The following is a 20,520-nucleotide window of genomic DNA, read 5'->3' as shown; positions in this document are numbered from 1 at the left end:
TTTGTTTTAGTTTTGATTTATCTCTTCTGTAAGTAGGTATAAATAATTTTAAAAAATATGTTCTCTTCGCCCGCGCTTATTGGTAGCTACCTAAGTAAGTATATGTGATTATTCTTAATGATATGGAAAAAATCTTCTAGAGTTCAAGGTTATGACAGTAGGTACTAGGTAGTTTACATGGTACATAATAATATGGAGATGTAAAAAAAAATTATGAAAAAATTTGCTAATTAGGAGCCTGGCGGACGCCAAATTGGAATCTCACACTGCCGACAAAAGTGACCCGAACCGGCCCTGGAGGTAATACGTTTAAGTAGGTATTATTTAACTATTGTAATAGCAACTGAATCTTTATTAATTACTTATACAAAGCTATCACCCAGTACCTAACACATAAATGCGTGGTCAGTACGCACCCAACACTGATCCCGGTGATACAGTTTATTCCACTTTTTAATCGCGTACCCACACTAAAGCTAAGAAGATCATGCATATTCGTCTTTCATTAATCATTATACATACATAGTTAGCATGATTTCGCGTTTTGATTAAAGCCCATATTTTTTCTTTTACAACTTTTTGGTTTAATGAAAACGATATGCGTCGGGGTCTTTCGAATTACCGCAGCGCGCAGTGAGTAAAATAGCCACAAGACAGCTCTTGTGGAAAGCGATTTGAGCATCATCAGTGACTTAAGAGTAGGTACCTACCACAAACATGGCACTTATTCTACGTGGAGCGTTGAAACTCTACTACTATCTTAATGAAGAAATTTCGGGTAACTATCGAATCTATCAATTACTTATTCGAAATAAGCAAATTTATTATGGGCCTAGGTGCTTAGATAGGTCATTCTTGACCTGCGCATCTGTAAACTTCTAAGCTTTGATGTCAAGACGTAGATCTTTGCTTGAGCAAATCTTAATGAAGAAATTTCGGGTAACTATCGAATCTATCAATTACTTATTCGAAATAAGCAAATTTATTATGGGCCTAGGTGCTTAGATAGGTCATTCTTGACCTGCGCATCTGTAAACTTCTAAGCTTTGATGTCAAGACGTAGATCTTTGCTTGAGCCAAGCATGTTGGCCGTTTACAATGTTTGCTTGATACTTGAGTCAAGCATTTACGTGCTTGACGGTGATTGATGTGATTTAATATTTTTGCTTGTCGCGACGTTCGGGCAGTGTTCGGGAAATGAGAAAAGTGCTGTTTGCTGGCTCAAGCTGTTTGACGGGCGCATCAAGCTGCTTGAGCAAGCTAAACAAAACTACGTGCTTGACCGTCTCAGAAGCCATTACAAATTCAGAATACTATTGAGAAGAGTCAGGAAAAACTATGGAATAATTCTCGATGCATTGAACTTTTAAACGTTTCATAAATATCTGCCATATTTTTATTTTGCTGTATACAGATCCCAGAACACAAAACTGGCCATTAATGAGGACGCCCTGGCCCGGGATCGCTTTGCTGGTCTTTTACTTGATGGTTGTGTTAAAATGGCTGCCAAAATACATGGAGGATCGGCCAGCCTACAATCTTCGTAAACTAATAGCTCTATACAACGCTGTACAAATCGTTTGTTGTGCGTATGTTTTGTATCAGGTACGTTACCAAAACCTGACCAGAAATATGAAAAACTTGTCTATGGATGGTCTATGGTCTCTAAGAATATTATGGTCTAAGGATAGATTCGTTCCACCAGGCGAGAAAAAAAACATTCGTTCCACGGGTTTTCCACGATATGGCGAGGTTGCTTTATTTTTCTGGTCAGACTTCACCTAAATATCTTATTGGATAGATCTTCATATTTTAATATGGATATCGTAAGATTTTTACTTATATCAATGCCAATGGCTCAGCGAAAAAAGGCGTCCCATCCCATACTAGAAGCTACCATATTCAACAGTGCTGCCATCCTGTATCACTAAAAAGCCGTTGCAAAAAGTGGGTAAAGTTAAAACGAAAAGAATGCTACGTAGGACCAAGGGTTTTACTTACTTAGGTACTTAGTTTGTTTTTAATTTGATCCTACGTAACGTAACAAACTTTTTAGCCCACTTCTAAAAAAGGAGGAGGTTCTCTATTCGACTGTTTTTTTTGTATGTTTGTTACGCGGTTACTTCGGCAATTATGAGCCGATTTGATGAATTTTTTTTCGTTTTGTAAGGTGGTCCCATTTCAATTTGGTGAAGATCTGACGAATAACAATTGACGACCTCCCTGGCGAAATGGTAAGCGCTGTGGTCTGATTGGTGGGAGGTCCCAGGTTCGATTCCCGGCACGGGTTTGGCCCTACATACCTATAAATAATTTATGATTGGAACTGGAAAGAGGTCAATTATATAAGGTCTTATTATATCCTTCCGTGCCTAATTCCACGCATAATATAATACATTATGGAAGTAATTGGGTCAAAAAAATATGCAAAACACAAACAGGAACGCAGGTGTGAAAGGTTAACCGGTGGACGAAGTTGCGCAACGAATCTACTTAACGTTTTTTTTTGGGAACTAGGCGCGCTTGATCTCATGACGAACTCGTCACACTCATCAGCAAAAAATGCGGTTTATTTAATCGATCAATCATCGATCGATCGTTTACTTCGAATATAAAAAAATACATCGATGTATAGTTCGCGACAGGTCGACATGGCAATCGGGGTGGGGACGCCCCGCACACCCCCGCGCTAGCCCGGTGCGGAATAGTGACGTGCGGGTGTGCGGGGCGTCCCTCCGCCTCATACCGCGATTGCCATGTCGACCTAATATTATTGTGGCCAATAAGCATTATGCTGATGTAAAGCAACTGTCTGTATTGCAGTACCTAACCGAATAATTAACCTTACGTGAACGGGTTATTAAGCCCCTCAAACCTATATAGATAAGTTTCACAGTTAAAAGACTTAAGTAGGTACTTACTAATCTATACTAATAAATAAAATTGGAGTGTCTGTCTGTAATTTCGAAATCTATACTATCTATACTAATAAATAAAATTGGAGTGTCTGTTTGTAATTTCGAAATAACTACCCCATATTTTAAGGTCATATGGTTATTTGAACGATACCATAACTGAATCACACGTTTTTAAAATTTTTGTCTGTCTGTCTGTCTGTCTGTTTGAAAAGGCTAATCTTCGGAACGGCTGAACCGATTTTAACGGGATTTTCACACACAAGTAGAGGATTGACCAGGGTGTAACATAGGCTACTTTTTTAACCGACTTTCAAGAAGGGAGTTGTGTTTTTCTACCTATGTACACTGAAATCTCCGAGATTTCTGAACCGATTTGCGTCATTTCTTTTTTAATCGATAGAGGAACTTTGCAACATTGTTTCATAAAAAATTTGGATTCCAACTCTTCAATCCTGATGCTGCAGGGGATCTGACCAATCCACGCGGGCGAAGCTGCGGGCATCAGCTAGTATGTACATAAATAAGTCAATGCTAAAATGTGTGTCTGTCTGATTGCTGGATTTTTCACGGCTCATGTTTAAACGATTTTGATAAAATTTAATACAGAGATAGCTTACAACGCAGAGAAGGTTCCAGGCTACTTTTTATCCTGGAAAATTAAAAATTCTTAAAAAAAATGTATTGCGACTGTCTGAAAGACTGACTGTAACCTGATCGATTGCCTGCGACTGTCATGTCTGGATGGAGCGCAACTGTCTGACCGCCTGCCTGCAACTATCTGAAGGACAGGCTGCCACTGTCTAAACAACACATTGCGATAGTCTGACCTACGTCTGACGAAGTCGCGAGGCATTATCTATCTGTACGACTACCTGCAACTATCTGACCGACAGTCTGGCCTGTGACTCTCTGACCGACTGACTGTGACAGTCTGACCGATATACTGCGACTGTTCGACGAACTGACTGCGACCTGATCGACTGCCTGCGACGGTCTGACCGACTGCATTTGACTATCTGACCGACTGACTGCGACTGTTTGACCGACTGACTATGACAGTCTGACCGACTGACTGCAACTATCTACCTGACCGACTGCCCAAGACTCTTTGACCGACTGAATGTGACAGTGACCGATATACCTACTGCGACTATCTGACCGACTGACTGCGACCTGATCGACAATCTGACCGACTGACTGCGACTGTCTGACCGACATACAGCGACTATCTGAGCGACTGACTGCAACCTGGCCGACTGCCTACGACTGCAACTGATCTGACACTTGTCTGTGACTTTATGACCAACAGACTGCAACTTTCTGACCGTCTGACTGCAAATGTCTAACCAATTGCCTGAGATTGTCCGACCGATTCACTACGACTGCGGCGACTGTTTCAGATCATTGATTTCAGGCAAGTTACAGGCTTTAGTATTTTAGTATACCTAGTCTTACTTGTTTTCCGTCTGCGCGAGGGAGTGTTATGTGTTCATCAGACCATATAATATACTTATTTCTTTTGTTTTTCCAGAGTCTACGGCTAGGATGGCTGAGCCACTACTCACTGGTGTGTCAACCGTTGGACTACGGGCCTCAGGCCGACGAGTATGCGTGGAAAGTGTGCTATGCCTACTTCCTTATTAAACTCGCGGATCTCTTCGATACGGTATGTTACTGACAGACGTGCAGTATCTCATGAAACTTAAAGATCTGGCCACACGGGGAGCGAAGCGAAACGAAACTAAGTTCGTTTTGCTTCGCTTATGTCGCTACTCGCTGTACCGTGTCTTTTCATACTTCCGTTCACACCGCGAACTACAGAGCTATAGGTAACTAAGCCAGCGATTAGTTCGCTTCGCTTCTAATGTGGCCTGCGCTTAACAGTAAAGTTGAAATCACGACGTGTAGTTATTTCTATTGCCGCTATAACAAGAAGTTATAAAAATTTCAAATTCAAAAATACCTAAATAAAAAGTAGGTACATAACTAGTACATCTTTTACGACGGTACGGAACGCTTCGTGTGCGATTCCGACTCACACTTGACCAGTTTCTTTGTTGATTTCTGTCTTTCATTCGGCATTTTTCACTCGAAATGAACCGTCTGGACACATATCACCTTAGAAACTTATATCTCAATATATTATTATTATTATGTTATATATGGCAATGCCATAGAATTACGAATATTTAAGGACACCTTCTATTCTACATTTTCAGGTATTTTTTGTCCTGAGAAAGAAACAAAATCAGGTGTCATTTCTACACGTGTATCATCATTTTGGAATGGTCGCCGTTGCGTGGGGAATGGTCAAGTGGCTGCCAGGTATGAACATTTAACGAGTAAGATTTACAGTCCGACAAGGCTCTTTTGGCGCGTGAACAAAATCGGAACTAAAGCCACCATCTAGAGAAGTGCACTTGATTGATAGTTCTGGATAGTTCGCTGCATGTTCGCTGTGTCGGCATAAAGCGACAACTGCGCCCTCACTCAAGTGCCAAAAGAGCCTTGTTGGACTGTATAACACATTCCTAAGTAATTGTCTATGGATTATGTAAGTTTCCAGTGCTAAGCCGGCGCCGATCAACTAGTCCCAAATATTCAAATATATGCAACCCAGATCTTTTGTCGGACGGAAATAATATTCGCACTAGATAACTCCTTCCATCCGTATTTAAAATGGCTGCCAAACAGAACAGCTCTTTTGATGCCCCCATAGTACATACAATACATAAATACATGATGATACAATAGATTATCAGCTCATTTTTTACTGCATGTTATAAAAACCTTTTGCAAACTTATTTTAAAATATTTTTTCAGGCGGGCATACCTCGTTCTTGGTATCGGTGAATTCGTTCGTCCACATCATAATGTACATGTATTACTTGCTCACCGTCTGGGACGACTCCTACAAGCAGTCCCTTTGGTGGAAGAAACATGTCACTCAAATACAAATTGTAAGTTTACTGGTTCCAAAACATATATTCTAACTTACAGAAAAAGATAGTACTACATAGACTACCTACCTCCGAAATCTTGGTTTTCAAGAGATATTTACAGGGATTTTTTAAAGGCAAGTTGCAGCATACTAACGTCTGATCTGACGATTTGATCACGTAGAGGTCACCATACTATTAACAATCGCTAAATTGACGATGAATGATTTTGGTAGCCTCCCTGACACAGTAGTAAGTGGAATTTTATAATTTCTAAATTTCTGGTCTGGTCTAATGGAAGGCTTCGGCCGTGGCTAGTTACCACCCTACTGGCAAAGACATACCACCAAGCACTTCCATGTTAGTCCGCTTCCATCTTAGACTGCATCATCACTTACCACCAGGTGAAATTTCAGTCAAGAGCTAACTTGTATGTGAATTTAAAAAAAAATGAGTTTGGTATTTCCAGCTCCAGTTCTCCATACTGTTGGTTCACTTCTGCGTGCTGGTGGTGGCCGACGAGTGCCGCTTCCCGCGCCAGCCGGCTTACATCCTTATCCCGCAGAACCTGTTCATGGTCATCCTGTTCAGCGACTTTTACTACCGCACCTACATCAAGGCGGGCAAACCTATCAAAGATAAATAAACGAATGTACTAAAATTTTATCGCCTTTTAATTTACACTTTTATCTTTTTGAGTATAGGATGTGCCAGCTTTACTCACGTATTTAGTCAATGTAAGCCCATCGAACCCATCTAGGGTCCTTTTTCATAGATAGGGACTCGGCTCAATCGCGGTTGAAGGTCTCAACTCTCAACCGCAACGCGCAGCGAGCTGAGTCCCTATGACCCCAGATGGGTTCGAAGCTATTCGAGCTTACATCGACTAAATATATGAATATAGCTGGTACATCCTATGAACTCATGAAAGTTTAAACAGGTTTATCTTTATTCATAGTGACAGTTATTCCCTTTCACTGTGACGACACCTGAAGTAGGGCGTAGGTTACGGGAGGGTGACGTTGATGTAAAAAGAATTCAACGTCGCTGTCACCCTCCAGTAACCCGCACCCTTCCTCACGAAGAAGTCTCAGTCATGCATTATAACACTTTTCATTTTAATTCCTTTGAAGCTTTTTAATCATGGATGTATGGAATAGGGACCTAAATGACAAAAACAGAATAACAAACTATGACAGTAGATTGCAACATAGATGGCGATTCGCGCAGGATCAAAATGAAGTGAAGAAATACGTTAAAAATATTCCATATTTAAAATTATTTATTTAAATACTTTACTTAAAAATATCGTGACACTTACAATATATAAGTGAACTTGTTTTACAAACAATTTTACAGACAGAGGTGTTTTTACAGCTCGTGTTTCTTGCAATGTTAAAAAAAAATACTACAATAATATTTACTAAATTTTTTATTTAGAAGTAACTTAATACTTTAATGAAAATTTAAGGATAATCCGTAAATTTCATATACGTTATTAAGGCACTTTATGCTTGCTCTTATTCGAAGATAGATTTCTATCTTGCCAAGAGTTTGGAATCTATTTTTTTTTCTATCTATGAATCGAAGTGGCACCTTGCTATGGGCAACTTCGATGCCACTTCGAATAAATATACCTATAAATTATTGCTCTTGAAACAAGTATACTAAAATACTAAAGGAGATCAATCACATAAGTTCACCCAATCAAGAAAAGATCAAGAAAAGATCAGTCAAAAACTTATTTGTCTTTCTAGATTTAAAACATCTAATCCTAATAACCCTGCATTTACACATTCGCCATGGCGGCGAGTCGTGACGCTCGCCGCTGTCATAGACATATCAACTGCCCAGTTGCGAGACAAGAGCACAGATAAATGAGCGAATAAGTAACCTGCGTCCTGGCTCGCCACACGGCACCCTCTTTTGAAAATGTGTAAATACACCTTTATAAAAATAATATTCTGTATATTGAATTTGTCTGTTACAGACTATAATTAATAAGCATATTGCACTGATTTACCGAGCTTAGTAAAAAAAAGTTACGCTTCACAACATCAATAGCATCGGGCTGACCCTTTAGTCTTTATTCTAAGGATCTGACTGCACTAGACAGCCTTCGTCAGACAAAGACTGCTTGTGCCATTCTCAACTTAAACCATAGATCAGTATAATATTGTAGTCTTTGCCATAGATTAAGTAACATAATATCTTAAACCTTGTTACTGAAAAACTGGAGTAAAGTCGATTCGAGATCTAATTATATTATTTTCAACCAATTTTTTTATCTATATTATGTCAGTCGCAGACTATAAATAACAATTACTAGAGTCTGTCAAATAAAAGCCGAATGAAAAAAGGGCGGCAAATAAAAAATAATCAGGTCGTGCAAACCCTAGATTAACTGGAAATAGATATTTTAATAGAATTTTTGACTTTTCTATTATTCTTTAAGAATAAAACTAAGTATTAAACACATTCATTCCTATTTAATCCGGGGATTCACTAACCTAACCTAACTTTTTTTAAATCGCCACCATTTTTCATTAAGCCTTTATTACAGACTGCAACAAATTGCACAGACTAACCAAGCCTAGCAAAAAGATTTTGTTTAACAAGATTGATAACATCCGTTTGACTGAACGAGTCAATGACAGCCTTTGTCAGACAAAGACTGCTAGTGCCAGCCTCAACTTCGTCTTCATCTTGAACCTTGTTATTAACAAACTCCCTAATATTCCCCTTTATTAAATCAACTATATCGCTACTTGCTATTGTAGGAACTATTTCTAACTTATTCTTGTGATTGTCTAGTAAAGATTTGATATCGAATTCCTCTATATCCGGCTCTGTAGAGTTGTCCTCTCGAGTCTTTTGTCGCTTCACCCGTCGAGTCTTACGCTTTTTGTCTAAATAAGTTTTGACTACCGTTTCTAGTTGTAGAAACAGTACTGCCAAAGGTGTATCCGATATGTCATCCTGGAACAATAAATTATTATTGAGCTAGCTTTTACCTGAGATTTTAGCATGTGCACACTTTGAGATCATTGAATTCACTTTTGTGATATTATGGTTTCAAAAGAATTTTTAGCCTTGACATTACCAAACAGTGTGTCAAAAAACACTTAGGTCTTCACACACTACTCAGTCTCAATGCAGATTCCACTCCAACTAGACTCACAGTAAAACATGGAAATGTTACACTCCTTTACATAAAAGACAGTATAGAGAGAGAGCCAACGCGTGCCAGACCTTCGTTATTTTATAAAAGCTGAAAGTTTCTCTGCCTATTCTCCCCAGCACAGGGAGGAACGATTAGCGGCTTTGAAGTTTGGATCATGGTGGCTTTGGAGGATAACAGGTAATCAAGGTGTACAAAATCTTACAGCAAAATAATAACAGTATTATAAATCACGTCATGCATTGCCAAACAGTATCAAGGCAACCCCCTGCCAGACACTAACGGCCGTATTCACAAACGTTACTATGAGGTCTCAAAGTAAGTGTAGGTTCCACCAATCAGATCATTGTAAATTGACGTGATACAGTCATCTGATTGGTGGAACGGACACTGTGCGTTCGAGCGCACTATGAGACCTCATAGTAACGTTTGTGAATATGGGTGTTAAATTTTTATTTAGAGTTTTTGTAGGATTTTTGACAGTATGGCTAAGTATTAACTTAGCTAATCTATTAAGATTTCATCCAAAATTGATTGAGCTTTAATAGCTGCCTAAGAATTCATTCATTCGTTCATTTATAAATTATAAATTTGGTACAAAACCAAATTTTCTTATTAAAGTGTAAGTAAGCACTTTGAATAAGTGGTTTCATGTCAGTGGTTTCCCGGTAATAAATTATCATCCGTCATGGTCATTTGAAAGTTTTTATGACTAGAGCATGATGTCAATACTAATCATAGCCCATACAAGCCAAGTATTGATTCATCTTCGTGACTTGCACATAAATTGCACAGCTGCATATTATCCTATTATTACACACTAGAGAATGCCCGCGACTTCATCCGCGTGGATTTAGGTTTTTAAAGATTTCGTGGGAACTGTTTGATTTTCCGGGATAAAAAGTTGCCTATGTCAATAACAGGGACGTAAGCTACCTCGGTATCAAACATACAAATCGGTTAAGCGGATGGTTGTTTAGGAATCCCATGGGAACTCTTTGGTTTTCCGGGATAAAAAGTAGTCTATGTCCGTCCCCGGGATATAAGCTGACCCTGTACCAAATTTCGTCAGAATCGGTTAACTGTTGGGCCGTGAAAAGGTAGCAGACAGACAGACAGACACACTTTCGCATTTATAATATTAGTGTGGAAGTATGGATTAATCACTATTCACTACTCATATTATAAATGCGTAAGTGTGTTTGTTTGTTGGTTTGTCCATCAATCATACCACAACAGAGCAGGGAGTGAAATTTCGCATGGATATAGTTAAAGACCTGAAGAGTGACATAGGCTATTATTTATCCCGAAAATTCAAAGTTATCACGGAATTTTAAAAACCTAAATCCACGCGGACGAAGTCGCGGGCATCAGCTATTTATATTATATGAAGATTGCTATTGTATTGTAATGCGAAAATCTTATTTATGACTTAAGTTATTTACTATCACAATAAGATTTTACGCTCAAAGCGTTTTTTAATTAAAAAACCGGTGAAGTGCAAGTCGAACTCGCTCAAGAAGGGTTCCGTACCATCATACAAAAAATTAAAAAAAAAATGAGATGTAAGAACAAATTCAGGATTTTCGGATTTTTCCCTTTACTTGTGCTACGTACCTACCTGTCAAACATGATTCTAGGTCAACGGGAAGAACCCTATGGTTTCTTGACAGACATACACACAAACAAAAAGTGATCCTAGAAGGGTTCCTTTTTTTCCTTTTGAGGTATGACATACCGACCTAAAAATGACATACCTACCTCATTGGGATTGACCAGCAGTCTTGCTGTCTCCTGCGGCAGGTCCTTACATATTTGAGCTATCAATATTTTTATTAAAGCTTCCGATATTTGCATAGAGTTGTCCTTTTCCTAAAACAAAAAAGACAATTCAGTGTGCTTGGTAGGAACGTTGAAACCTGAAACCAACAACAGTTAAATGGATTGAAAATTCTTGTTGATTCCGATATCTTTCTCTAAACTAAATTTAGAGTAACTGTATTTTTTTCATATTGCTAAAAAAGGATGGAAAATGAATTTTAAACTAAATAAATTGAAGTGCTACTGTTCTTTAAACACTATGCTCAAGACTGGCAGTTGGCACCTCGTCATGAGGTTTGCCAGTTTTAAATTGACATTGTCTGTTCTTTTCTTATTACATTACTAACAAAAAACATGCAAAAACTCTGAAGTTTAGCAGTCATCAAAATCAGTGCCATTGTCTTGAAGTTGAAACGAAAGGAACAATACATCTATAGCTAGCGCTCCAAGCTGATTTTTTTTGGAAATATTAGCTGATGCCCGCGACTTCGTTCGCTTGGATGTAAGTTTTTCAAAAATCCTGTGGGAACTCTATGATTTTCCGTGATAAAAGTAGCCTTTGTGCTAATCCAGGGTGTAATCTATCTCCATTCTAAATTTCAGGCAAATCCATCCAGTAGTTTTTGCGTGAAGGAGTAACAAATATACACACACTCATACACACAAACTTTCGCCTTTATAATATTAGTGTGAGAATGTGAATAGTGTGATTAGTGTGATAGTGTAAAGTGCGATAGTGTGATGTGATAGTGTGAAATGTGAAAATCTGTGATAGTTACGTGAGGCAGCCAGACGTTGAGCGCGATGTTGAGCGGGTCGAGGTTTTGCACGTAGTGCCACCAGCCGCGCGGCACCAGCAGCGCGTCGCCCGCGCGCAGCTCCACCCAACGACCGCCCGTCAGACCTACCACATTGGCATCATCTCAAAACTCAATCATCACCCGCCCACTACCATTCTCCTCTCAGAATGGGAAGGGTTTATGCCTACGAATAACAATACAGTAGAGACTCGATCAGCAGAAAATATTGCACATTGAACTTTAACAATTTCATAGAGTCTTGTCTCTGTTGTTGAGACTGAAGAAACGTCACATAGGAATGAGTGCAGAGACAACACTCTACAAAGCAGTCTCTTTCTAAAGTTTGATGCGCAATATTTCCTACCGGGTACTGTAGTTAGTTTAGCCAGGAGGGTTTATCAAAATAATTGACTTTTTAGAAGGTGTATTTCAAAGGCATGTAAGAATAGTTTACCATTAAATGCTTCCAAGTCATTAGGGCAGTAGAAGTTCAATTCACTGTAAACACTTGACTCCTCATACGGTACTCTTGTGGGTTTCAAACCACCTGCTTCAGGTGGGAAAAGAATCCAACGTTTCCTGTAAAATTAGAAGATGCTGTTGGTTATAAATGTTAGCAACTGATTTTAAAAAGGCCAAATGAGTCAATGATCAATAGATCAATGAAAACAAGGAAAAAAGATCAGTTTAAAAGATCATAGTGTTTTTAATAGCTTAATTAGGTGTTTTTTTTAAACATTCCAAGTTCCAACCAACAATCAAGTCAAAGTTGAGATATTATAACATTACAGTGTGGAGATTACGGTAAAATTACATTTTGCACCACAAAAGAAATATTTAGGATATTATCGAGATATATCTCTTGCAATGCAAAATGTCATTTGACTGTCATGACCCTCATGTAATAAGGTTTTCAATTTTGATTAAATTGTGGGTTGGAAAGTTTTTCAGAAAATACATCTAATTATTGTTATTATAAGAAATATAAATAGAAAGATTTTTTTATTCAAAAAAACTTTTACAAGAGCTTTTGAATTGTCACTGAATCTACCACATCACCTTCCATAAACTTGTGCAACTATATTGTAACCGTAGGTGTCTTGATGGGCGGGCGTGTGAGAACCCTGGCTTCCAACCCATAGGGTAGTGTCTGCAGGTCCTTTGTCAGGGTATCCAAATTGCTTCCACGATATTGTCTGTAACAAGATATTTCAATTTACTGTAAAAATAATAACTCAATATTATTTGTTTTACTAGTATAGATATGGATCCAGCCAAATATTTATTTAATCATAGTAATCACGCCAAAGCTAATCTGTGCAAATAATACAGCTGAAGTCTAGTTGGTGCACTTTTACATTCAAGTTTGAGTTTTTACTGCACCTCTCCCAAAAATTTACAAAACTACTGAGCTAATTAAAAATAAATGGACTTGAAATATTGATATAAGTATTTAGAGAAATTATAAATATCAAATGTTAGAATTATGAAACAGAAAATCCTGAAGTAACTGAACCACATAATGCACTGGTCCCTCTTTTTAGCCTAATAACCACACTAGATCAAAGGGTCAAGAATCAAGATCTATATTTTTTTTACAGCTTCGTACATTATAAATACAATATAGAAATAGGCATAGTTTGAAGACTTCTGCTATAAATTAAGCTTTTATACATAAACTGAATTTCTATACCCCTCCAAATGAGTTAACATGGAAACGATTATTACATTAAATCCTAAACAGACTACTACTGGGAATCAAAGCTAAAGATCTCTAGTTGCAAGGTTGGGATGATTAGCAACACTAGGAAATTTCTGTCTATATTTAACTCTAAATTATAATGTTACTGAAAGTAAACAACAATAAATTTACCTTACATAATTCACTGTCGCTACTGAACCATTGATGAAGATATTTGTAATCAAAGTACATCCAATCTTGGCTCGTGTTCAGAACGCCTAAAAAGGTGTTGAACGTCATCTTTTTCACCTGGCACCGTCTCTCCCAACATGGTTCGTCCGAAACAAAACTTTTATTCAAACACCGAAAAGGTATTTCTTTTTCACCAAAAACTGAAGTCCACTTATTCTCATCCCATGCGCAAATCGGCCAGTCTTTAACAAACTGTCTAAATACTAGTGGTAGAGAAGCTTTCGTAGACAAATTGCGAATCACATCGTCCGTAACCTCCATCGTGAAGTCGGAAGGCAAACTGGCGTTGGCGACATGCAGACTGGTATTAAATCACGATGAAGCAATGACCTCATCAATCAGTCATCACCTCGTCATCATACAATCATTGACTGAGCGAAACGAGGTACGTTTATTTATTAGAAAATAAAATAAAATTAATTTTCGCTGCAATCTCTAACAACAACCACAGACGAATAACCAATATTTTTCTTTTTAACTAGTTTCACGGCTCTAGGTTCTAGTTCTTTTGAGCCCACGAATAACCAAATCACAATATAACTCCTAGAATATGACATTGAAAATATCTGTTTCGATAGTTGCCATTTATTAAAGCGAACGAATATGAATCGAACATGGATGTACTTTAAAAATAATAATTCTTGAATCGAATCATAAAATGATAGATTATTTATCTACCTACTTTGTTATTACGGCATACCTCGGGCATAAAACCGAGCAACTGGCATCATGGTCTTCCAGCAGCTCGATTGCGGTAGAATGACAGCTATAATGTCACGACTCGCGATCGCAGTGATCGCAATCACGTCTGATTGGTTGACGCTCGTTCACTATTGGCTATAACACAATGCATTGAGATTGGAACAAAAATAGCTAAACTTAGCCAAATAACAATAATTGCGATTGTAATAATGATTGAATGTGATTGAATGCAGGTTTTAAAGGAATCGAGCTGCAGAGCTAAGATTCCAGAGCCGTAAAGCTAGTCAAAAAAAACGTCATCATGTCCACAGACCAACAATAAGTACAAATACCACAGACAAAGTATAAACAAAATATGTAGGTAAGTTTCGAGGCATTTTTTTAAACTGTTTTTGAATTTCGTAAACAAACAATTTTCTAGTTAAAACTTAAGTAAAAGCTTGTGTTCTATTAAACTAAGAATATCTGCATAAAAGTTATCATACAGTAGGTACAATGAATAAATATTTCAGACTTTGTTGATTTTAAAATCTGTTGAAGAAAAGCAATAATAATGGTTGAAGTGGTATCGTCTTTTTTCTCGTCGGAGGAAACGAATTTGATCCAAAAAAGCCCAAACGATTTGAGCGATGAATTTCTTGAATTAGCTGACGAAATGAACGAGGCTCTTAATGAATTCAATTTACCACCAGCTGTAAAATGTGTTTACAATCCTTCTATATATGCGAGATATACTTTTGAAATGTACGCACGAAAATACTGTAATACCAAGAAAAAGATAATGTTTTTCGGAATGAATCCTGGACCCTGGGGGATGTCTCAGACAGGGGTTTGTGATTTTTTTATATTACCGCCTATACTTTACATTCAAAAAGCCCTTGCACATTTTTGTAAAATGTCTTGCTTCATAATACAAGCATGCAATATCTCTGAATGCATCCTCATTATAAGTTTCATTCTGTGTGTGCACTAAATATCATCATCATCATTGACGTCCACTGCTGGACATAAGTCTCTTGTAGGGACTTCCACATGTGCAATTACTGTCTTGTGCTGCTCGTATCCAGCAACTCCCTGCAACTTGTTTAATGTGCGCCTAGTGGGGGCTCTGCCAACGCTGCGCTGTCTAGTGCGAGGTTGCCATTCTAGCACCTTGTGACCCTGTCAGGACTTTCAAACTCTGTGCCTTGTCTATTGCAACTTCAGCGTGTCAATCCGTGCTGAGAAAACTTTGCACTAAAATAAATACATTTAAAAAAATCTATTTAAGGTACCATTTGGCGAAATAAGTTCAGTAAGAGATTGGCTAGGAATTGAAGGGCCAGTTAATAAGCCACCCCATGAAATTCGCGAGCGCCCTGTAGATGGATTTGATTGCAAGAGGACAGAGGTAATTTTCGTATTGGACCTAAACTTTTAACACTACCAAAGATCAATCCCAAGTTGAGATTCTATTTGCAGTCACCACTAATAAATTTATTAACATATGACTATTTAAGAACATGTAAAATATGATAAACAATATTGTAATTAAATGATATAAATATTTTTCAATTTAATTGATAGGTCAGCGGTAAACGTTTTTGGGGATTACTCAAAACCATATGTGGTACACCAGAGAATTTTTTTAAAACAAGTTTTGTATACAATTATATTAACCAACAGTGGATGAAGAGCAATGGTTGTAATCTTACTCCAGGTGATTTTAAGGTACTAATAATTTTGCTTAATTCAAAGCAATGTGTATAGTATTAATGAAAGTTGAAAAATATGAGGTGGTGCTACTTTGGGTAGTGTGCACTATAGCTCAGGTTAAAGGACTGATATAATAAAGACCTTTAAGTCAAGAGTGAATAAGCATCTAGGCAAGCATGCTCCATCTTAGGCTAAATCATCACTTGCCAGCAGGTCTGAACTCTGAATGCAGTCGAGCACTAGTCTATAAATTAAAAAATAATAATAGTACTCGTACACTGATGGTGATAAAATTTCATGATAAGTAATATCGTACTATTAATTATTATGGTTGCTAGTTTGTATTTATTCCTTATTTGCAGGTATCAGATATGGAACCCTTATACAATATTTGTGATCCTATTTTTGTGAAAATATTAAAATTGTATGAAGTGGAAATTGTAGTGGCAATAGGAAAATTCTGTGAGACCAGAGCCCAGAAAGCTATTAAGAAATATTTACCTTCAAGTTCAATTAAGGTACCTATATTGTGCGAAAGAAAAATTTTTAAAATTGTAATTTTTGTGTAAAACAGATTATACTTCATCAATTTTGTTTTTCAGATACTGTATTTATCCCATCCAAGCCCTAGGAGTGTAAATAATAATAATTGGGAGCAGAAGGCTTTGGAAGAATTAAAAAGACACGATTTATTGAAATATTACAAAACAAATTAACATTCAGGAAAAAATTATGATGACCCTGATCGAAACCTAAAAGTGGCTATTAAAAGTACCATTGTTCAATTTATTCCTTGTGATTATGAGACTATTTTTATTACTTTTCTAAGTTTGTCTGTAAAGACAGTTGAATAATGAATATCATTACGAAAATAATTTTGTGAGGTAAACTTTATTTTACTTTGTTTATGTTGTTTGTATGTTATGTACCTACTTTAATTATTTTAATTGATTAATATAATAATATTTTTTCATTTTATATAAATTTTATTTACGCAAAATGTTTTAACATTCCAAACACCCGCCTAAAGTTGAATGTTACCAGCTTAAATAGAAGGATAATGGGCAAGATAATCTGTGGTTGTTTATCGCTAAGTTGTCTAGAAATATTAAATGGGACTTCGTCTGCGATGGCGTTTGCTGGCGCGCGTGCTGTGCTTGTTTGGAGTGTTTTTTTTGTCAAGAGTGGCTGGTTTTTGTGTTAGTTGGTGTTTTTTGGTGGTGGAACTGACTGGGAAGCGCTCCAAGGGGGCGCCGCGTGTGTGTCGGCGGGCGCCGGCGCAGACGGGGTCCATACTTGTATAAATTCAATAACTTGAAAATATCACAAACTTGACATTGGCTAATCAGAGTAAAGCCAGATAAAAGAAAAAAAAAAAAAAAAAGATATTAAATGTCACCATGAGAAACATAGTGGACTTCGTCTGTTTTGGTGTTAGCTGGCGGGTGTGCTCTGCCTTTTTGGAGTGTTTTTTTTAATAAAACTGATTGGAAAGCGCTTTAAGGGGATGCCGTGCGTATGTCGGCGAGCGCTGGCACAGACGGGGTTTATACTTGTATAGTTTAACTAACTTGTTACAAATAACTACAACCTTGACATTGGCTAATCTTTGTAAAGCCAGACGAGAGAGAAAAAAAAAAAAAAGAGAGATTGTGATTATATTCTCTTTGACCATGAGTCCAATGTCAGTGTCAAATGAATTTTTAAATAGGTTAGCGCGGCGAAAAAACATTTGAATTATTTTTATTTCGTTTCAGTAACTGTATGATAATGTCACCCAAGAGAATATAAATCACTACGCTTTATTAGATTTATCATTTAAATAGTGTACACGGTTTTGTTAGAACTTTCTTCATCCAGTCATAATGGTCGAACTCATGAAACGAGCCTTGGAGCTGGCTTCCGATGCACTAGCAGCTCAAGAAGTACCAGTTGGGTGTGTTTTCACTATCAATGAAACAATTGTGGCAGAGTCCAGGAACAGTGTGAATGTTACCCGAAATCCAACTAGGCATGCAGAAATGAACTGTATCGATGCTGTTATAGAGTACTGTAAAAACAACAATATTGACCATGCTAGTTATTTTAGAAATATCGTAGTTTATGTTACTGTCGAGCCTTGCATTATGTGTGCAGCTGCACTGAATATTTTGAAAGTACATGAAGTCGTCTATGGCTGCGCCAATGACAGATTTGGTGGTTACACAGTGCTAGATGTAAGAAAATTTTATGAACCTAATTATATATTGACTGGTAACTTGTGCGCTGACGAGGCAATGGCTCTTTTAAAGCAGTTTTACAAAGGAGTTAATCCAAATGCCCCTGAATCAAAAGTGAAGAAAAAGCCATCTTAACCTATCACAATAATTCTCAATCTTACTAATATCCAGTTATTCTAATCCACTATTTAAATAAAGCTAGACTGGTAAGGTTACTTAAAAATTGTTTATGGGGCATGCTCAAAAATTATCATTTATACTAATAATTACTCTCATAATTATATTTGAATCCATACCTAATTATATTATATTATAAACGTGAAAGTGTGTCCCATCTTTTACCATATCACTACATTAACAAGTTTTGTCAAAGGCACAAAATGCTGTTATCATCCTGGAAAAATCAAAGAGCTTTAAAAAGGACTGACCACTGTGGTTTTCAAAAACCCCAAACCCATGTGGACAAACTTGCATCATTAACAATATTGTAAAAGTGTATTATTATTTTGTACAAAACTGATATAGGATACATTACAATTTTATAATTATGTGTTTACCACATTTTGATAAGAATATAGTGAAATCAGGTTGTTTAGTAATAATGTTGTTTAATAAAGTGAACAAAGATGTTATCAAGACTAGCTTATGATCGCAACTTCGTCCTTGTAAACTACACAAATGTCAAACCCCTATTCTACCCCCATAGGAGTTGAATTTTCAAAAAACCTCTCTTAGCAGATGTCTATCTAAATAATAATATAATCGATAATAGCTATTTGCTTTGCTTGTCAAATTTCAGCCCGGGTTGTCCAGCAGTTTGAGCTATGCATTAATAAATCAGTCAGCTTTTCTTTTATATATTTAGACTCTTGTTCAACTTAAGCTTTGCTTGCTTCATGACTTGAGTGCAAGTGTTTTTTTACAAATCTAGATTTAAATTAGGCCTTTTATTCCACTACAAATAAGATCTTGGCTGCAATCTCACAAGGTAGTAAGTGATAATGCAGTCTAAGATGGAAGCAGGCTAGCCTGGAAGGGCTATGGCAGTTTTTTAAAACCTATTTGTCATATTGATGTATACACTACATCATACTGGAATGTTAAATCGTTAGGTAGGGTGGCAGCTAGCCACGGCCGTTGCTCCCTACCAGACCAGAGACAATTTAGAAATTATACTCTCAAGTTGTATCCGCCAGGAATCAAACCTGGGACCTCTCACTTGTAAGAACACAGTTCTAGATGTAAAAAATAAGAGATATGAATTAATATTCCATTTATTTTAGAATCCATAGTTACATAGATAAATTAAATATAGCATGCGGGCAAAAATATTTACATAAAACTATAAATTTAGCTTTTAAATTTTTTATAAAATTAAAGAAAAGGATCAAAATTATCCAGTTTTAATGGGCGATTTTGCAACTATGTCTAAAAATAGTGTAAAACAAGAAAAAAAACTTCCAACTGCAATAAAATTAATCAACTGGTCCAAAATATTTATGCCTACATTTTATTTTAAACATGCTAAAAGTACTATAAAAAAAAATCAATCCATACTGAGAGATAGTGATAGCAAAATTGTTATCTTTAATTTCCATTAATAAAATTAACCATATCAGCTTAGATTAAGGATTGGTTTCTGCTGTCAAAGCATAGTGGAGATCAATCCCTGATCTAAGCATATCAGCATAATATATTTCCAACAGGCAAATGTATGGTATCTTCTTCATCAATTTTATGAAGTCTAGTTTAACAAACCGTGACAAAAATAATAATTGTAAGTAGTCACAGCCAAACAGAAATGCTTGGTATTGGAAATATATGCTTACATGTTGCTAGTGAGATAACAATTTTCTTATCAAACCGTAATGTGTAGGACATTTAAAAATAAATTCAATAACATGTTGTGCATGTGTTAAGACTTAATTAAAAGTAGTTTTATAATTGTATATTATAGCATAAGTGTACATTCTAATGTGTTGCCTGAAAGACAACTTAAAATATATCCCCTGACTAATTGGCTTCACTGACCAACGCTGCACTGCCAAACCAAAGCACATAGCTTAAAGATCAAATCTGTGGGCAACAATCTCTTTCAGGTTTTAGGTTATGTTCTATTTACTCATCATATCACTACAAAGTCACTATGAATGACGGCCCTAAGATACAATCAATAAGGTTTCTTTACAAAAAATCTCTTTAAAAGACTTGTAATCACCATTTGAATTACAAGCAGTGGGCTACTGACTAAGCAATGCAGCGTTGGTTAATGCTGGCCATAAAACTTATTCTATTTATCATACTAATGCTAT

General features: G+C 36.8%; 4 protein-coding genes across 7 annotated transcripts; 3 read left to right on the top strand and 1 right to left on the bottom strand.

The window, feature by feature from the left end:
* The first annotated feature begins 375 nt into the window (after positions 1–375).
* On the top strand, positions 376–6,521 carry LOC123875063 (elongation of very long chain fatty acids protein-like). 2 transcript variants are annotated; one of them, XM_045920718.1, is made up of 6 exons: positions 376–778; positions 1,415–1,605; positions 4,450–4,584; positions 5,138–5,243; positions 5,742–5,878; positions 6,327–6,521. In XM_045920718.1, exons 1-6 carry the CDS (start codon positions 718–720, stop codon positions 6,501–6,503), a joined length of 807 nt encoding a protein of 268 aa, XP_045776674.1. In that variant the 5' UTR covers positions 376–717; the 3' UTR covers positions 6,504–6,521. The 2 variants fall into 2 exon arrangements, with proteins under 2 accessions (XP_045776674.1, XP_045776675.1); XM_045920719.1 differs by lacking the exon at positions 376–778 and adding an exon at positions 925–939.
* Positions 6,522–7,119: 598 nt separating this feature from the next.
* On the bottom strand, positions 7,120–14,055 carry LOC123875042 (HSPB1-associated protein 1). Of its 3 annotated transcripts, XR_006798059.1 has the most exons (8): positions 13,533–14,055; positions 12,719–12,855; positions 12,114–12,238; positions 11,639–11,763; positions 10,800–10,910; positions 8,546–8,836; positions 7,900–8,004; positions 7,120–7,860 (listed from the first exon to the last, which is right to left on the bottom strand). XR_006798059.1 is itself a non-coding variant. In XM_045920692.1 (7 exons), exons 1-7 carry the CDS (start codon positions 13,851–13,853, stop codon positions 7,966–7,968), a joined length of 1,149 nt encoding a protein of 382 aa, XP_045776648.1. In that variant the 5' UTR covers positions 13,854–14,055; the 3' UTR covers positions 7,120–7,965. The 3 variants fall into 3 exon arrangements, 2 of the variants coding, with proteins under 2 accessions (XP_045776648.1, XP_045776647.1); XM_045920692.1 differs by having other exon boundaries at positions 7,120–8,004; XM_045920691.1 differs by lacking the exons at positions 7,120–7,860; positions 7,900–8,004 and having other exon boundaries at positions 8,427–8,836.
* Positions 14,056–14,666: 611 nt separating this feature from the next.
* Positions 14,667–16,712, top strand: LOC123875062 (single-strand selective monofunctional uracil DNA glycosylase). The gene is made up of 5 exons (XM_045920717.1): positions 14,667–15,123; positions 15,565–15,684; positions 15,861–16,004; positions 16,352–16,507; positions 16,592–16,712. The coding sequence occupies exons 1-5, from the start codon at positions 14,848–14,850 to the stop codon at positions 16,703–16,705; spliced, it is 810 nt and encodes a 269-aa protein (XP_045776673.1). The 5' UTR covers positions 14,667–14,847; the 3' UTR covers positions 16,706–16,712.
* Positions 16,713–17,659: 947 nt separating this feature from the next.
* LOC123875074 (tRNA-specific adenosine deaminase 2) lies at positions 17,660–20,313 on the top strand. Its single transcript, XM_045920732.1, has one exon. The coding sequence runs from the start codon at positions 17,855–17,857 to the stop codon at positions 18,341–18,343; it is 489 nt and encodes a 162-aa protein (XP_045776688.1). The 5' UTR covers positions 17,660–17,854; the 3' UTR covers positions 18,344–20,313.
* Positions 20,314–20,520: the final 207 nt, after the last annotated feature.

Source organism: Maniola jurtina, chromosome 19, assembly GCF_905333055.1.
Source record: "Maniola jurtina chromosome 19, ilManJurt1.1, whole genome shotgun sequence".
NCBI classification, from domain to species: domain Eukaryota; kingdom Metazoa; phylum Arthropoda; class Insecta; order Lepidoptera; family Nymphalidae; genus Maniola; species Maniola jurtina.
The sequence above is the reverse complement of the archived record's forward strand: the minus strand, read 5'-3'. Positions and strand labels throughout refer to the sequence as shown.

Bases quoted from the DNA above. Each gene is read 5' to 3' on its own strand.
- LOC123875042 (XM_045920691.1), bottom strand. From the start codon at position 13,853: ATGGAGGTTACGGACGATGTGATTCGCAATTTGTCTACGAAAGCTTCT. The intron at 12,856-13,532 runs GTAAATTTATTG...ATCTTGTTACAG, and splicing joins GCGACAGTGAATTATGTAAG to ACAATATCGTGGAAGCAATT. The intron at 8,837-10,799 runs GTAGGTATGTCA...TTATTGTTCCAG, and splicing joins TGCTGGTCAATCCCAATGAG to GATGACATATCGGATACACC.
- LOC123875062 (XM_045920717.1), top strand. From the start codon at position 14,848: ATGGTTGAAGTGGTATCGTCTTTTTTCTCGTCGGAGGAAACGAATTTG. The intron at 15,124-15,564 runs GTTTGTGATTTT...AATCTATTTAAG, and splicing joins GGGGGATGTCTCAGACAGGG to GTACCATTTGGCGAAATAAG. The intron at 16,005-16,351 runs GTACTAATAATT...CCTTATTTGCAG, and splicing joins TTACTCCAGGTGATTTTAAG to GTATCAGATATGGAACCCTT.
- LOC123875074 (XM_045920732.1), top strand. From the start codon at position 17,855: ATGGTCGAACTCATGAAACGAGCCTTGGAGCTGGCTTCCGATGCACTA.
- LOC123875063 (XM_045920718.1), top strand. From the start codon at position 718: ATGGCACTTATTCTACGTGGAGCGTTGAAACTCTACTACTATCTTAAT. The intron at 779-1,414 runs GTAACTATCGAA...TGCTGTATACAG, and splicing joins TCTTAATGAAGAAATTTCGG to ATCCCAGAACACAAAACTGG. The intron at 4,585-5,137 runs GTATGTTACTGA...CTACATTTTCAG, and splicing joins TCGCGGATCTCTTCGATACG to GTATTTTTTGTCCTGAGAAA.